Genomic DNA, 15,056 nt, shown 5'->3' with positions numbered 1-15,056 from the left:
TAAATGTTCACAATAACAGTCATTTTGACCAGGGGTGCCCACACTTTCACATGTCATTGTTGATGCAGGTCTGCTTCTGACTACTTCACCTATATGGAAAATGGGGCGCTATCCTGTACTGCTGAGATTGGCCACACATGGATGTTTCCATTCACTTCTATATGAGTCCTATAGCTTAAAAATTCTCAGAACCCCCAGGAAACTGAATGGAGATCAGTGTATGACTACCTCTCTATTTGTAATGGCGCAAGATATTGCCCCGTTCTCGATTCATGTGCTGGTTTCAGAGGTGGGACCCATAGTTATCAAAAATGTATGGCATATTCTGTGAATCTGCAATAAATGTATGAGATGGGAATATGCCTGTAAGGAGTAAAATCTTGTACTGCTAACTAGAAGAAATAGGGTGCTGAAGTTTGCATGTTAATTATCATAGGGGGAGTGGGTGATGACCTTGGCAGCGGGACTCTCTCGTCTGGACAAAGGATTGTGAAGTCCAAACATGGTGTACCCTAAGTACATTTGGGGGGCAGTAGGGCTGCTCTAAACGCAATAAGGTTGTTGTTCTGTCCTTTTTCTATTGACACTACATATGCTGACAATTAATTATGTAATGTTTATATCTAGCTCATTAGCCATGCTATATCTGAGATCTGAGGGTGAAAGAATCCACAAATTTATTTTTCCCAGGAGCCTCCACCAACCTTGACCAATCTCTGCCGATGAGAGACGATTGCTGACCATGGTCCTGATTCATTAAGGAGTTCTGGCCAGTTTTCGAGCATAAAACAACTTGATATGTCGCCACTTTTGGCATTTTTACACCAGTTATGTTCAGATTTGGCAGCGGGTGCATCAAAGTCCGCCCCAGCAAATTCCTCAAAACATATGTCGGTTTATTGGTGTAAAGTACACCCTACATGTACTCCGGTCGCTGACTAAAGTACCATTTCTGGCGGAGGGGCACGGCGGTTGTACGATATGACTTATTCATTAAGTAACGGAAGTCTCTTCATTAAGATTGGTTTATGCAATCAATTAATGAACTGCCCCTCCAGTCTCTGCTTTTTGTATTTGGCATTTTTCATAAAATTTGTGCTCAAAAGTTATTCTATATTCACCAGGAACGTGAGTTACAGCAAGTAAAAGAACAGCTGCAGCTGGAGAAGGAGAAAGCTCTGGAAATGTTAAAAGATAGACTCATACAGGTCCGTACCACTCATCCGACTCACATGTCGTACATACTGGTTTACATATTTCTTCTTTACAGCTTGTTATTAAGGAAATATAATGTCTGGTGTCGCCCGTCAGGAACACATAGAAGAAATCACGAACCTGCAGCGGGACCAGCTCAGGGAGTCCAATGGAGGCGAGAAGCAGTCACTGCGGCAGCAGCTCCGAGAGAAGGACAATGAGCTCCGAGCCATCCAGAGAAACATGGGCAAGTGGAAAGATGAGACTGCCGCTAAACTCGCTCGAAAGTTTGAAGAGGAACTTAATGCAGAGCTTGAAAAGTAAATGCCCCATATGGTTTTCTTCAGGGATTACTAGAGTTTGAGAATGATCACAATTAATTTGCAAATATTATAATCAATTTAGAAAATAGAACGTCTAGATAGGGATTCTATAAGGCTTGATTCAGACAGAATGTTCACGTATGCAAAAGAGCATCCGAATGTCATTAGTGGTTTTCATCCAATTTTCATCAGTTTCAGTTTTTACCATCAGTGTTTGGTCAGTGATTTTCACTGATGGAAAAAAATAAATAAATGACAAAACTCCCCCCTCCCCCCCCCCCCCCCCATACATTTCAGCGTTAATCATAGACGTGGACATGGACTGAACACAGAAGCCTTGATTTTCACTGACCCATGTCGCCGCAACTATTTATTGAAAAAATATATGTAAAAAGCAATGCGGCACTCACCCCAACGATGCTGTTGCAGAAAAATCCTTTATTCGCTGAAATCAGCGCTCAGGTACACATGGAGAGGCGGCAGGAAATGAACAGGAGAGGGTGCGGGGAAACAGGTGAGGACAACGGCCGTTTCGCGCTGTGCGCTTCAATGGGTCCAAGACAGTCTCTAACCCATTGTGATGACCTGCGCTGATTGTTTCAAATACGTGGCATCTCAATTTCTCTTGCGGGTGCATTGAGTTTTCTGTGCGGAAATTCCCCATAGACTTGCATCAGATGCGGAAATTTTGCAGGTACAAAAAACACAAATTCATTTTTTGTGTGAAAATGCATGTAATCTGCACCGAAGTATATCAATAAAGTATAGTTAAAGCCAAATACCAGGAAGTATCAAAAAGAAATCAGCTTCGTTTAAAGCATGGCACACCAAAAAGAGACAAAAAATACAATAAAAAGGCAAGTAACCTAATTTATATATTCTGCATCGTCAAAAACTATCCAAAACCTCATTGTGGGAAAGTAGCCTCATGTGTATATGTTCTATCTGTGAAAACCACAGATAGAATATGTATGTGAAAAACCAATGTCTGAATGAGCCCCAACCACAGTATAGCGGCCCTAAAAGCCAGAGAACAAATCTTTCTGTTTTAGCTATGAATCATTTTTATGACTAACTAGCTGTTTCCAGCCAGCTAACGCTCGGCACGCTCATTGCTATCTAATTAACGCTGCTGGTGATTAAACTAAAGTAAATAATGACAACATTCAATAGCGTGTGGTAATGTGTGTGGACGGAGCCTCATGTGGTAATGTGTGTAGACCGAGCCTCGTGTGGTAATGTGTGTAGACGGAGCCTCATGTGGTAATGTGTGGGGACGGAGCCTCGTGTGGTAACGTGTGTAGACGGAGCCTCGTGTGGTAATGTGTGTGGACAGAGCCTCGTGTGGTAATGTGTGTGGACAGAGCCTCGTGTGCTAATGTGTGTGGACAGAGCCTCGTGTGGTAATGTGTGAGGACGGAGCCTCGTGTGGTAATGTGTTGTACAGAGCCTCGTGTGGTAATGTGTGAGGACGGAGCCTTGTGTGGTAATGTGTGTGGACAGAGCCGTGTGTGGTAATGTGTGTGGACAGAGCCTTGTGTGGTAATGTGTGAGGACAGAGCCTTGTGTGGTAATGTGTGGGGACGGAGCCTCGTGTAGTAATGTGTGTGGACAGAGCCTCGTGTGGTAATGTGTGTGGACAGAGCCTCATGTGATAATGTGTGGGGACCAAGCCTCGTGTGGTAATGTATGAGGACGGAGCCTCGTGTGGTAATGTGTGGGGACCAAGCCTCGTGTGGTAATGTATGAGGACGGAGCCTCGTGTGGTAATGTATGAGGACAGAGCCTCGTGTGGTAATGTGTGTGGACAGAGCCTCGTGTGGTAATGTGTGTGGACAGAGCCTCGTGTGGTAATGTGTGAGGATGGAGCCTCGTGTGGTAATGTGTGTGGACGGAGCCTCGTGTGGTAATGTGTGGGGACGGAGCCTCGTGTGGTAATGTGTGGGGACCAAGCCTCGTGTGGTAATGTATGAGGACGGAGCCTCGTGTGGTAATGTATGAGGACAGAGCCTCGTGTGGTAATGTGTGTGGACAGAGCCTCGTGTGGTAATGTGTGAGGATGGAGCCTCGTGTGGTAATGTGTGTGGACGGAGCCTCGTGTGGTAATGTGTGGGGACGGAGCCTCGTGTGGTAATGTGTGGGGACGGAGCCTCGTGTGGTAATGTATGAGGACGGAGCCTCGTGTGGTAATGTATGAGGACAGAGCCTCGTGTGGTAATGTGTGAGGACAGAGCCTCGTGTGGTAATGTGTGGGGACCAAGCCTCGTGTGGTAATGTGTGAGGATGGAGCCGCCTCGTGTGGTAATGTGTGTGGACGGAGCCTCGTGTGGTAATGTGTGAGGATGGAGCCTCGTGTGGTAATGTGTGAGGATGGAGCCTCGTGTGGTAATGTGTGTGGACGGAGCCTCGTGTGGTAATGTGTGGGGACGGAGCCTCGTGTGGTAATGTGTGGGGACGGAGCCTCGTGTGGTAATGTGTGTGGACGGAGCCTCGTGTGGTAATGTGTGTGGATGGAGCCTCGTGTGGTAATATGTGTGGACGGAGCCTCGTGTGGTAATGTGTGTGGACTGAGCCTCGTGTGGTAATGTGTGTGGATGGAGCCTCGTGTGGTAATATGTGTGGACGGAGCCTCGTGTGGTAATGTGTGTGGACTGAGCCTCGTGTGGTAATGTGTGTGGACAGAGCCTCGTGTGGTAATGTGTGAGGACGGAGCCTCGTGTGGTAATGTGTGTGGACGGAGCCTCGTGCGGTAATGTGTGAGGACAGAGCCTCGTGTGGTAATGTGTGTGGACAGAGCCTCGTGTGGTAATGTGTGTGGACAGAGCCTCGTGTGGTAATGTGTGAGGACAGAGCCTCGTGTGGTAATGTGTGTAGATGGAGACTCGTATGGTAATGTGTGTGGACGGAGCCTCGTGTGGTAATGTATGGGGACGGAGCCTCGTGTGGTAATGTGGTGGGGGGGCGGGATTATGTGTGGTGATGTGGTTGAGGTGGAGCTACTGTGCAGGGGGCGGGATTAGCGAGTAATCACGATGCCTCTTATATATATAGATGGCTCCTGCTATTCCATACTGTAGTGGATAGCAGATCACTGTGGTAGACGCCAGGTCACTATGGAGGACGCCAGGTCATTGGGGTAGACGCCAGGTCACTATGGAGGACGCTAGGTCACTGTGGTAGACACCAGGTCACTGTGGTAGACGCTAGGTCACTATGGAGGACGCCAGGTCACTATGGTAGACGCCAGGTCACTATGGAGGATGCCAGGTCACTGTGGTAGATGTCAGGTCACTGTGGTAGACGCCAGGTCACTATGGAGGACGCTAGGTCACTGTGGTAGACGCCAGGTCACTATGGAGGACGCCAGGTCACTGTGGCAGATGCCAGGTCACTATGGAGGACGCCAAGTCACTGTGGTAGACTCCAGGTCACTAAGGAGGATGCCAGGTCACTGTGGTAGACGCCAGGTCACTATGGAGGACTCTAGGTCACTGTGTTAGACGCCAGGTCACTATGGAGGATGCCAGGTCATTGTGGTAGACGCCAGGTCACTGGGGTAGACGCCAGGTCGCTATGGAGGACGCCAGGTCACTGTGGAGGACGCCAGGTTACTGTAGTAAACCATAGATGCTACGCCATTAGTTTTGTGTGACATGAGCCCCCTGATAAAAAGAATGCGGGTGTTTACATTAGCCGACTTTGCGGCATTAAATAATTTAGAAGAACATGGTACTCTTAGGCTGTGGTGCTGTTGGTGCTCAAGTCAGGTATCCAACCCATCAATATATAATAACCAACTTGGCACTCGGTATATGAAAAACTTGGGTTCCTTTTATTGTGCATCCAGACAAAAAAATTGTGAACGTTTTCGGTCCGTCATAGGACCTTCATCAGAACATTCTTTAACATGAGATGTCTTCACGACAATCATGTTGTTATAGATTATATAATGCATAAGATACTGCCTTCCCAAAACCCTGTCTGATGACAAATGACGGACCGAAAACGTTCACAATTTTTTTTGCCTGGATGCACAATAAAAGGAACTCCAATTTTTCATATACCAAGTGCCAAGTTTGTTATTATATACTAGATGGTGGCCCGATTCTAACGCATCGGGTACTCTAGAATATGCATGTCCACGTCGTATATTGCACATCCCACGTAGAATATTTCCCAGCCACGTAGTATATTGCCCAGCCACGTAGTATATTGCCCAGTCACGTAGTATATTGCCCAGTCACGTAGTATATTGCCCAGTCACGTAGTATATTGCCCAACCACGTAGTATATTGCCCAGCCACGTAGTATATTGCCCAGCCACGTAGTATATTGCCCAGCCACGTAGTATATTGCCCAGCCACGTAGTATATTGCCCAGCCACGTAGTATATTGCCCAGCCACGTAGTATATTGCCCAGCGACGTAGTATATTGCCCAGCGACGTAGTATATTGCCCAGTGACGTAGTATATTGCCCAGCCACGTAGTATATTGCCCAGCCACGTAGTATATAGCCCAGCCACATAGTATATTGCCCAGCCATGTAGTTTATTGCCCAGCCACGTAGTATATTGCCCAGCCACGTAGTATATTGCCCAGCCACGTAGTATATTGCCCAGTCACGTAGTATATTGCACAGCCCACGTAGTATATTGCACAGCCCACGTAGTATATTGCCCAGTCACGTAGTATTTTGCCCAGTCACGTAGTATATTGCCCAGTCACGTAGTATATTGCCCAGTCACGTAGTATATTGCCCAGTCACGTAGTATATTGCCCAGCCACGTAGTATATTGCCCAGCCACGTAGTATATTGCCCAGTGACGTAGTATATTGCCCAGCCACGTAGTATATTGCTCAGTGACGTAGTATATTGCCCAGGCACGTAGTATATTGCCCAGTTATGTAGTATATTGCCCAGTGACATAGTATACAGCACAGAGCCACATAGTATATTGCACAGCGACGTAGTATATTGGCCAGTCACGTAGTATATTGCCCAGCTACGTAGTATATTGTCCAGCCACATATGTCACAGGTTAAAAAATAAAAAATAAACATATACTCACCTTCCGAGGGCCCCTTGTAGTTCGGTCACATGACCGTGACGTCATGGCAGGTCCTTCTCGCGCAGGACCTGTGATGACGTCGCGGTCACATGACCGTGACGTCATGGCAGGTCCTTCTCGCTCAGGCGCGCAAGACCTGTGATGACGTCGCGGTCACATGACCGTGACGTCATGGCAGGTCCTTCTCCCATACCATCTTTGGCACCGGAACCTGCCGCTTGCATGGAGCGGTCACCGGAGCGTCGCGAAACGTGAGTATATAATGATTTTTTATTTTTTTAAAATTATTTTTAACATTAGATGGTTTTACTATTGATGCTGCAAAGGCAGCATCAATAGTAAAAACTTGGTCACACAGGGTTAATAGTGGCGGTAACGGAGTGAGTTACCCGTGGCATAACGCGGTCCGTTACCGCTGGCATTAACCATGTGTGAGCGGTGACTGCGGGGAGTATGGAGCGGGCGCTGACTGCAGGGGAGTAGGGAGGGACTAATCGGACTGTGGCCGTCGCTGATTGGTCGCGGCAGCCATGACAGGCAGCTGGCGAGACCAATCAACGACTTGGATTCCATGACAGACAGAGGCCGCGACCAATGAATATCCGTGACAGAAAGAAGGACGGACAGAAAGACAGAAGTGACCCTTAGACACTTATATAGTAGATTTGTGGCATTAAACACAGACCATCAGTAAATATTCACCGATCGGTGGTTGTTTACTAGCTGATTACACAGGTAAGCCACACTTAACGATGCACATTTGAACGATCTGTAATAGATAATTCAGTGCACATAAGCTGCCGACATTCCTGTCATCGTGAGCTCTGTGTCATCAGGACTCCCACTGTTAAGATTGCACCCAATATGCACGGAATAGTTTATTACAGATCGTTGTAATTTATTGCAGGTCATTTAAAACGGTCCGCTTGTGTAAACATTATTATTATTCTGTGTACATAGGCTGCCAGTGTTCTCGGCAGCGTGACTCCGGTTTACATAGGACGATGTGCTGCCGAGAATGATGATGTTTTGGGCAAACCAAAAGATCATTTCACCAGACGACTGGGCGTTTTGCTCATTCTTCTGGTGATATGCAGCCTATTCACACTGCACGATTATCATGAGACCAATGCTGCTTGTAATGCCCTCTTCACTATAATTGTGCAGTGTAAATGGACCTTTACATTGAAATCAGTTGGCCCTCTCCATGGCAAGAGCTACTCTTCTTGGTTCCTTTCAGACTTAACTGATAGCAAAATGCCAGCAGGACCAGCGTTATTTCTTTACAATATTGACCCTAGTAGTCCATTCATAAAGGAATTCTCCAAAAAGGACAATACATGTTATTGAAAAAGAGTGGATGAGTTATACTTGGAGCAACCAGCCACGTTCTCATTTTTGTATTCTCTTTGTAACCTGATTGGTCGCTATAAGCAACTCGTGAAGATGTCCATAGAGAACAATTGATAACCACATTCATTTGGATATTATTATTTATATAGCACCATTGATTCCATGGTGCTGTACATGAGAAGGGGTTACATACAAGTTACAGATATCACTTACAGTAAGCATACTAACAATGACAGACTGATACAGTGGGGTGAGGACCCTGTGCTTGCGGGCTTACATTCTACAGGGATTATGGGAAGGAGACAGTAGGTTGGGGGTTGCAGGAGCTCCGGTGTTAGTGAGGCTGTAGCTCCAGTAGTGGTGAGGAGGCAGTGGGGTCAGTGCAGGCTGTAGGCTTTCCTGAAGAGATGGGTTTTCAGGTTCCGGCTGAAGGATCCGAATGTGGTTGATAGTTGGACGTGTTGGAGCATAGAATTCCAGAGGATGGGGGATATTCAGGAGAAGTCTTGGAGGTGATTGGATGAGGAGCGAATAAGTGTGGAGGAGAGAAGGAGGTCTTGGGAGGACCGGAGATTACGTGAGGGAAGATATTGGGAGATTAGTTCAGAGATATATGGAGGAGAAAGGTTATGGATGGCTTTGTAGGTCAGTATTAGTAATTTGAACTGGATACACTGAGGGAATGGGAGCCAGTGAAGAGATATGTAGAGGGGGGAAGCGGAGGAGTAGCGACGAGAGAGATAAATTAGTCGGGCAGCAGAGTTAAGGATGGACTGGAGAGGTGCAAGGGTGTTAGCAGGGAGGCCACAGAAAATATGATATGATATGAGACTGATAAGTCCTCTTTAAGAGGTTTTCAGTGATCTCCTTTCTCATGGCCGATAGTTGAAATATTCTTCCCTCACACCATCTACCTGGGAAGAGTTGTCCCCATGCACATCGGAGAGCTGGCTGGTCGCTGGGAAATTGGCCAGTGTGGCTGACTGTAATGGGGGGGATATGCCTTCAATATTAGATCATTGGAAGGCTTGACATTGTAGAAGAGGCTGCAGCGCTCACTCCTCTTAATCTACAGCCCGGCTGGGAGATCTAATAATGATGGCCTGCAATGTAGAAATTGCAATAGTAGGATATATTTATTGACAAGAGACTTTAGAAAAAATAAAATTTTTAAATTCACTTTTATAGATTCAATAAGAACAAAACCATTCATGATTTCTGCTGTTTCCAAAATCAGATCTTTTGACATAAGGCTGACCCTTTTCTAGTCTCCACTGCATAATGTATTTACATTCTTTTTTTTTCTTTTTTCACTTTGTTGCTTCCGCTCTGTGGAACTTTGCATTTAAGTAGCTGTTTATTTCTACAGATGCAAGGTGAATTTCCTAAGAGAAAGGTAACTGGTTAAATAGTTGGAATAAGGAGGTATAGTTGTAGATAACCATCATATAACACTGCTGCATGTTATAGGAACCACGGGGACATTTATAAAGGCCAGTAAAAAAGCAGATAGTGGTGTCATCCATAGCTACCAATTACACAGGTCTGCACAGATCTGGGCGACCCTTCTGTTCCCCATCTCTGGTCATGCAAACTTGTTAATAGTTTTGACAGATTTCCATCAGATTGATTACCTGCTAACATACGCCAATTTATGATGAGGCCCAGTACTTACGCAGTGTGACCCTGGCTATAATCAGCATGTGTAGTCCTAATGGTGCTACATGATTGCGGTAGGAAGTTCCTCTGTGCAGTTCTAAATGTCCCCAGTATTGTATCTTCCTACATCTGTCACTAATATAACAGGATATGTAAGTAGGTAGCAAAAGTCCGATAATTCTTCCTTCATTGTATTATATCTCACTCTTAAGGATTGTGCACATGGCCATATTTTGGGTCCGAATGCGATCCGATGAAAACATCAGATCGCACTTTGGACCAATGTTGTTCTATGGGGCCGTACATGTGTCAAACTCACTGCATGTCCAAGTCTGATTTGATATTTCGATCGCACTCGGCCATGCAAGTCAATGAGTTTGCGGAAACCATCGGACCACACTCCGAAGTACGGTCCGATTTCCATGGATTGACAGAATGGAGAAGCATTTTTCTCCATCTTCTCCTAATCTGAGAAAATCAGATCACACTCTGATCTAAGACAGAAGCAAGATGAATATATATCCTGCTGTAAGTACATAAGTAACAGTAATAGTGCATGTAAATAACACAGGGTACATCATAAACACCGTTTTTGATCAAAAGCCATCCCACCAGTTTTAAGGTGTACCCAAATCGGGATGGTCCTAATCTCTAGTATTAAAACCTTACCATGTGTCATAGTGACGTCAATGTGTATAAGGGCAGAGCAGGACCTGGTGCCGAATATGGACACACAGCAAATGGGAAGCTATATAAATGTAATGTCCAGCTCAAAGAAAGGGAGCCCACATCCTTACCGGCACTAAATGCAAAACAAATGAACTGGAGTATAAGGTGGTATGCATGCCAAATAGGAGCATTTTCACACTTGCCATTACCAGACAAAACCTAAGACAGAAACAAAATGTGTCATTATAACACATTGTAAAGCTTTAATACTAGGGGTTAGGACCATCCCGATTTGGGTACACCTTGACGCTGGTGGGATGGCTTTCATGCTTTTTTTAAATCCAGAACGGTGTTTATGAAGTACCCTGAGTTATTTATATGCACTAAGGCTTTTACTTACTTACAGCAGGATATATGTTCTTTTTGTCTCTGTCTTACGTTTTCTCAGTTTAATGGCCAGTGTGAACATGTTCGTGTTTTGCATGCATACCAACTTACACTCCAGTTCCGAGTGTGATTTGGATAATCCACCTGATTTTTTCGGATGAGAGAATACACAGTCGTGTGCTCCTATCCTTAAGATGTGAAGGGGTCATACATACCTATCATATGAATATGTCAGTGTGGAAATTGATCTGAGTTATTTTGTATGTGGAGATTGTATGCGCACACATCTTTTATTTGCTTTGCTGCAGTTTCATTTATTGTTGTCTGATAGTGCCTTAAAGGGGTTGTCTGGTGCAACTTACTTCCTCACTTGAGGTGAACGGAGCCAATAATATTCCGACAACACCTAAGTGCAGAGACGCATGGATGATGGGCAGGTAATGGGTATGTGTGCTGTTCTTTACTTGCTTCTCGGCAGGTAATTGTGGATAGCAGTTCTCATCTCAAATGCAGTTTTGAGTGGTGCCGGACAACTCCTTTAACACCTTCAGGCAAAGTGCTTAATTTGAGGCACTCCTACCAAATAATGGATTAAAGATCCATATGTATACTAAATCTGTATGAGCAAAAAATGGGCAGTAACTTTTCCACTATAGGGCTTGTTCCCCCAGAGAAAGCCCCAGAGAAGCATGTTTTATTGTGTTTAATATTATACCCAAAGCCTTTTTGACCACTGTCAGAATAAGCCTACCTAGATATATGAACACCATTCTTGTTTGTTTCCTTGAGCCTTTAATGTGCTTTGGATAGAATTGACACTGTGCATAAGGACAAGTTTGGTTGTTTTTTAGAATATACAGTATGTGTGTTGGTTATAGTATTTTAAACTGTATAATTAATAGTTATGTTGTAATAATGATACTCACCATGGTGCTAAACTATACTAAACCTGTACCAGGAAAAAACACACAAGTTGCCCTGCCTGTAATAAGCTCTCACACTGGTTTACGTGATTTTTTTCATTAGTAGTAAAACATTTAAAAAAATCCTTTACATTAGAATATTAAATATTGTTCAGTTTAATTCACAACTTGCCTTTTCTGTTAATTAATAACATTTCTATCACATTTATTGACATATTTTGTGTATTTTGTGCAGAAGTTTGTCTCGGAGTAAAGCCTCAGAAAGTCATCGGATCCCAGAGAGAACTGGATCATCAGTTCGGAGATTGTCTCTGGTGAGGTTCTGCTCATGGAGGAATTGCAAATCAACCAACCATCCAAACATTGGACACATGGGGTTACCAAAACTAGTGCAAAGAAAAAACGGAGATGTTCCCATAACAAGCAATCACATTCCACTGTTGAGATGTTGATTAAAAAATTAAACCTGGTCAGAGTTGATGTTCCTTTTACTTGTGTCTTCACAACCTGAATTAGCTTCTCCCAAATAGATACTAAAAAATCTTCTTGAATGAAGGATTTTTGTAGCTGTTCCTTCTGGTTGTAGAAAAGCTGATTGACAGATCATGAAGAGATTCTTCCCCATATAATTGTATTGCTAATCAGTTTTGCCATTCGTGGACAGCCCCCCACGTATGAGCCGACTTATATCTTATGTTAACAGGTATTTTTGTGGTGGAGGTGATGGAATAGGATGGTCTTACAAGGAAAACGTAAATAATGTACGGCAATGACAAGCTTTTACATAGTGACCAGTTATTGATATTTTCTTGATGGCAGGAAAGGAAGGACAACCCCCATCTGCGGTCAGCCTCCAGCCCGTCACTCGGTGGCCCTGTGTCGCCACATCATTTCAGCGCACTGAAGATTCTGCGCAATTTGCAAGGGAGAGTGAAGGAACTGCGGGCAGATAATGGAGGATACCATGGCAGGAGCATGGAGGATCTGAGTATACTAAGGACTGACTTAGGAGGCTCATATCGAGAGAAAGTAAGTGAAAAAATCAGTTGTTTTTTCTGTGCACAGTGGAGGTATGCCACAATTCAGATACTACATATTTCTATGCCAAAATGGTGGCTTTAAACAACAACACATTGTATATCAAATCAGTAGTACATGAGTTGCAGTATGAAATGCACTATTAAGTATGTCTACGCTGTGTAGGCGACCAACAGGGAGGATACTGGACGGAGTGTATATCTCTCCCGGAAAGTCAAGCTGGGTGAGATACTAAAAGTCGGGTAGAACTGGTGGGTGCAGCAGCTTAGGTGCTGAGACGTTCTATTCATGGTAGCTCCGGGCTGGTTATATACAAATCCTCTCATCCCTTGGCATCACAGACTTGGCCCTTTCCTGGATCTCGTCATATCTGACAGACCGAACATTCAGTGTCTCCCTCCCCCACACCACCTCCTCACTTCGCCCCTTGTCAGTCGGTGTTCCTCAAGGCTCTGTTCTAGGACCCCTACTCTTCTCCATCTACACTTTCGGCCTGGGACAGCTCATAGAATCCCACGGTATGCAGTACCATCTCTACGCTGACGACACGCAGATCTACCTCTCCGGACCTGACCTCTCCTCCTTGCTTACCAAAATCCCGCACTGTCTGTCTGCCATTTCAGCCTTCTTTTCTGCTCGCTTTCTACAACTGAACATGGACAAAACAGAATTCATCATCTTTCCCCCATCTCACTCTACCCCTCCACCAGACCTATCCATCAATGTCAATGGCTGCTCACTATCCCCAGTCCCACACGCCCGGTGCCTCGGGGTGATCCTCGACTCTGCCCTCTCTTTCAAGCCACATATCCAAGCCCTTGCCTCCTCCTGTCGTCTCAAACTCAAAAATATTTCCCGGATCCGTGCTTTCCTTGACCGCAACACTGCAAAAACGCTAGTGCATGCCCTTATCATCTCCCGCCTCGACTACTGCAACCTCCTACTCTCTGGACTCCCCTCTAGCACTCTGGCACCACTCCAATCCATCCTACACTCTGCTGCCCGACTAATCCACCTGTCCCCCCGCTATTCCCCAGCCTCTCCCCTGTGTCAAGCCCTTCACTGGCTTCCTATCGCCCAGAGACTCCAGTTCAAAACCCTCACACTGACATACAAAGCCATCCACAACCTGTCTCCTCCATACATCTGTGACATGGTCTCCCGGTACCTACCTACACGCGACCTCCGATCCTCCCAAGACCTCCTTCTCTACTCCCCTCTCATCTCTTCTTCCCATAACCGCATCCAAGACTTCTCCCGTGCTTCCCCCATACTCTGGAACTCTCTACCCCAACACATCAGACTTGCGCCTACCATAGAAACCTTCAAAAAGAACCTGAAGACTCATCTCTTCCGACAAGCCTACAGCCTGCAGTGATCCTCAACCTACTGAACAGCCGTACAGCCAGCTCTTCCCTCTCCTAGTGTATCCTCACCCACCCCCTGCAGACTGTGAGCCCTCGCGGGCAGGGTCCTCCCTCCTTATGTACTCGTGTGCCTTGTTATCTGCTCATGTTTAATGTATTTGTCTATATTTGCCCCGTATTCACATGTAAAGCGCCATGGAATAAATGGCGCTATAAAAATGTATAATAATAATAATAATAATAATAATAATAATAATTGGAGTGATGATGAGGATTTGGTAGTGGGACTCATCACTCCCGCTCCAGTACTGGAGGCTTAGCCAGCTCAGCTGAGGGAGGTCGCCTCATGACAGACACATAAAGGGCTGAAGAAAAGCCTCAGAAAGAGACACAGCCTCCGGATGGATATGGCGTATTTCTGAGAAGGATATGAACGACGATTAAATGTGCTAAACGCTGAGTTGCTGTAGAGCCAAGCCCCGCGCACATCCCTGGTAGCGCGAGTCAGAGGTATACGGTGTATTAGTTAGCACCTAGCCTGGCAAGTCTTTGTTGTTTTTGGTTGCTTTATAGTTTGCTGCAGTTTGACTGAAAATTAAAGCCCCACATTTCCTTTATATGGACTGTTTCCTTTTATGTCACAACCATGCTGCCCTACAACGCCCCTATCGTGTTACAGCTGCTCTTCTTAGGGAGATAGCTAGGTCGCGTACGGTTACTTGTGGGCCCGGTAGTGCTCCCTGGGTAAAGAGTATTCAAATTAGACTTCTTCCAGGAGCTAGACGTCTGGCTCTCTCTCGTGTTATGTAGGAGTTATCTACTCTGTAAGTCAGTGTCCAGGTTTCATGACTAAGGATGTTTAGCCAAACCATGGAAATCTTTTCCTTTTGGAGAACATACTGGTTTGGCTAAGTATCCTTAGACATGTTTCATGTTTCATTAAGGATATCTCCCTCTAATAGTTGATGTAGAGAGCCACCTTCTCCCTTCTGGAGGCCAGCTAATTTGCATATCTGTGCTGGTCACATAATAGAACATATCACTGATTTAAAAAAACATGTATTTTCTACAGA

General features: G+C 45.3%; 1 protein-coding gene across 1 annotated transcript in view; it reads left to right on the top strand.

The window, feature by feature from the left end:
- The window catches only part of LOC138666094 (golgin subfamily A member 6-like protein 22), a 190,631-nt gene that overhangs the window by 168,397 nt on the left and 7,178 nt on the right, over nucleotides 1-15,056 (top strand). The window contains exons 24-27 of the mRNA XM_069754224.1: nucleotides 1,125-1,208; nucleotides 1,312-1,514; nucleotides 11,814-11,892; nucleotides 12,398-12,607. Coding sequence (XP_069610325.1) covers nucleotides 1,125-1,208; nucleotides 1,312-1,514; nucleotides 11,814-11,892; nucleotides 12,398-12,607 — 576 coding nt within the window. The remainder of the gene's footprint in view (nucleotides 1-1,124; nucleotides 1,209-1,311; nucleotides 1,515-11,813; nucleotides 11,893-12,397; nucleotides 12,608-15,056) is intronic.

The sequence above is a fragment of the Ranitomeya imitator genome, chromosome 1, assembly GCF_032444005.1.
Source record: "Ranitomeya imitator isolate aRanImi1 chromosome 1, aRanImi1.pri, whole genome shotgun sequence".
NCBI classification, from domain to species: domain Eukaryota; kingdom Metazoa; phylum Chordata; class Amphibia; order Anura; family Dendrobatidae; genus Ranitomeya; species Ranitomeya imitator.
Note: the sequence above shows the minus strand (reverse complement) of the source record. Positions and strands in the feature narration are given on the sequence as shown.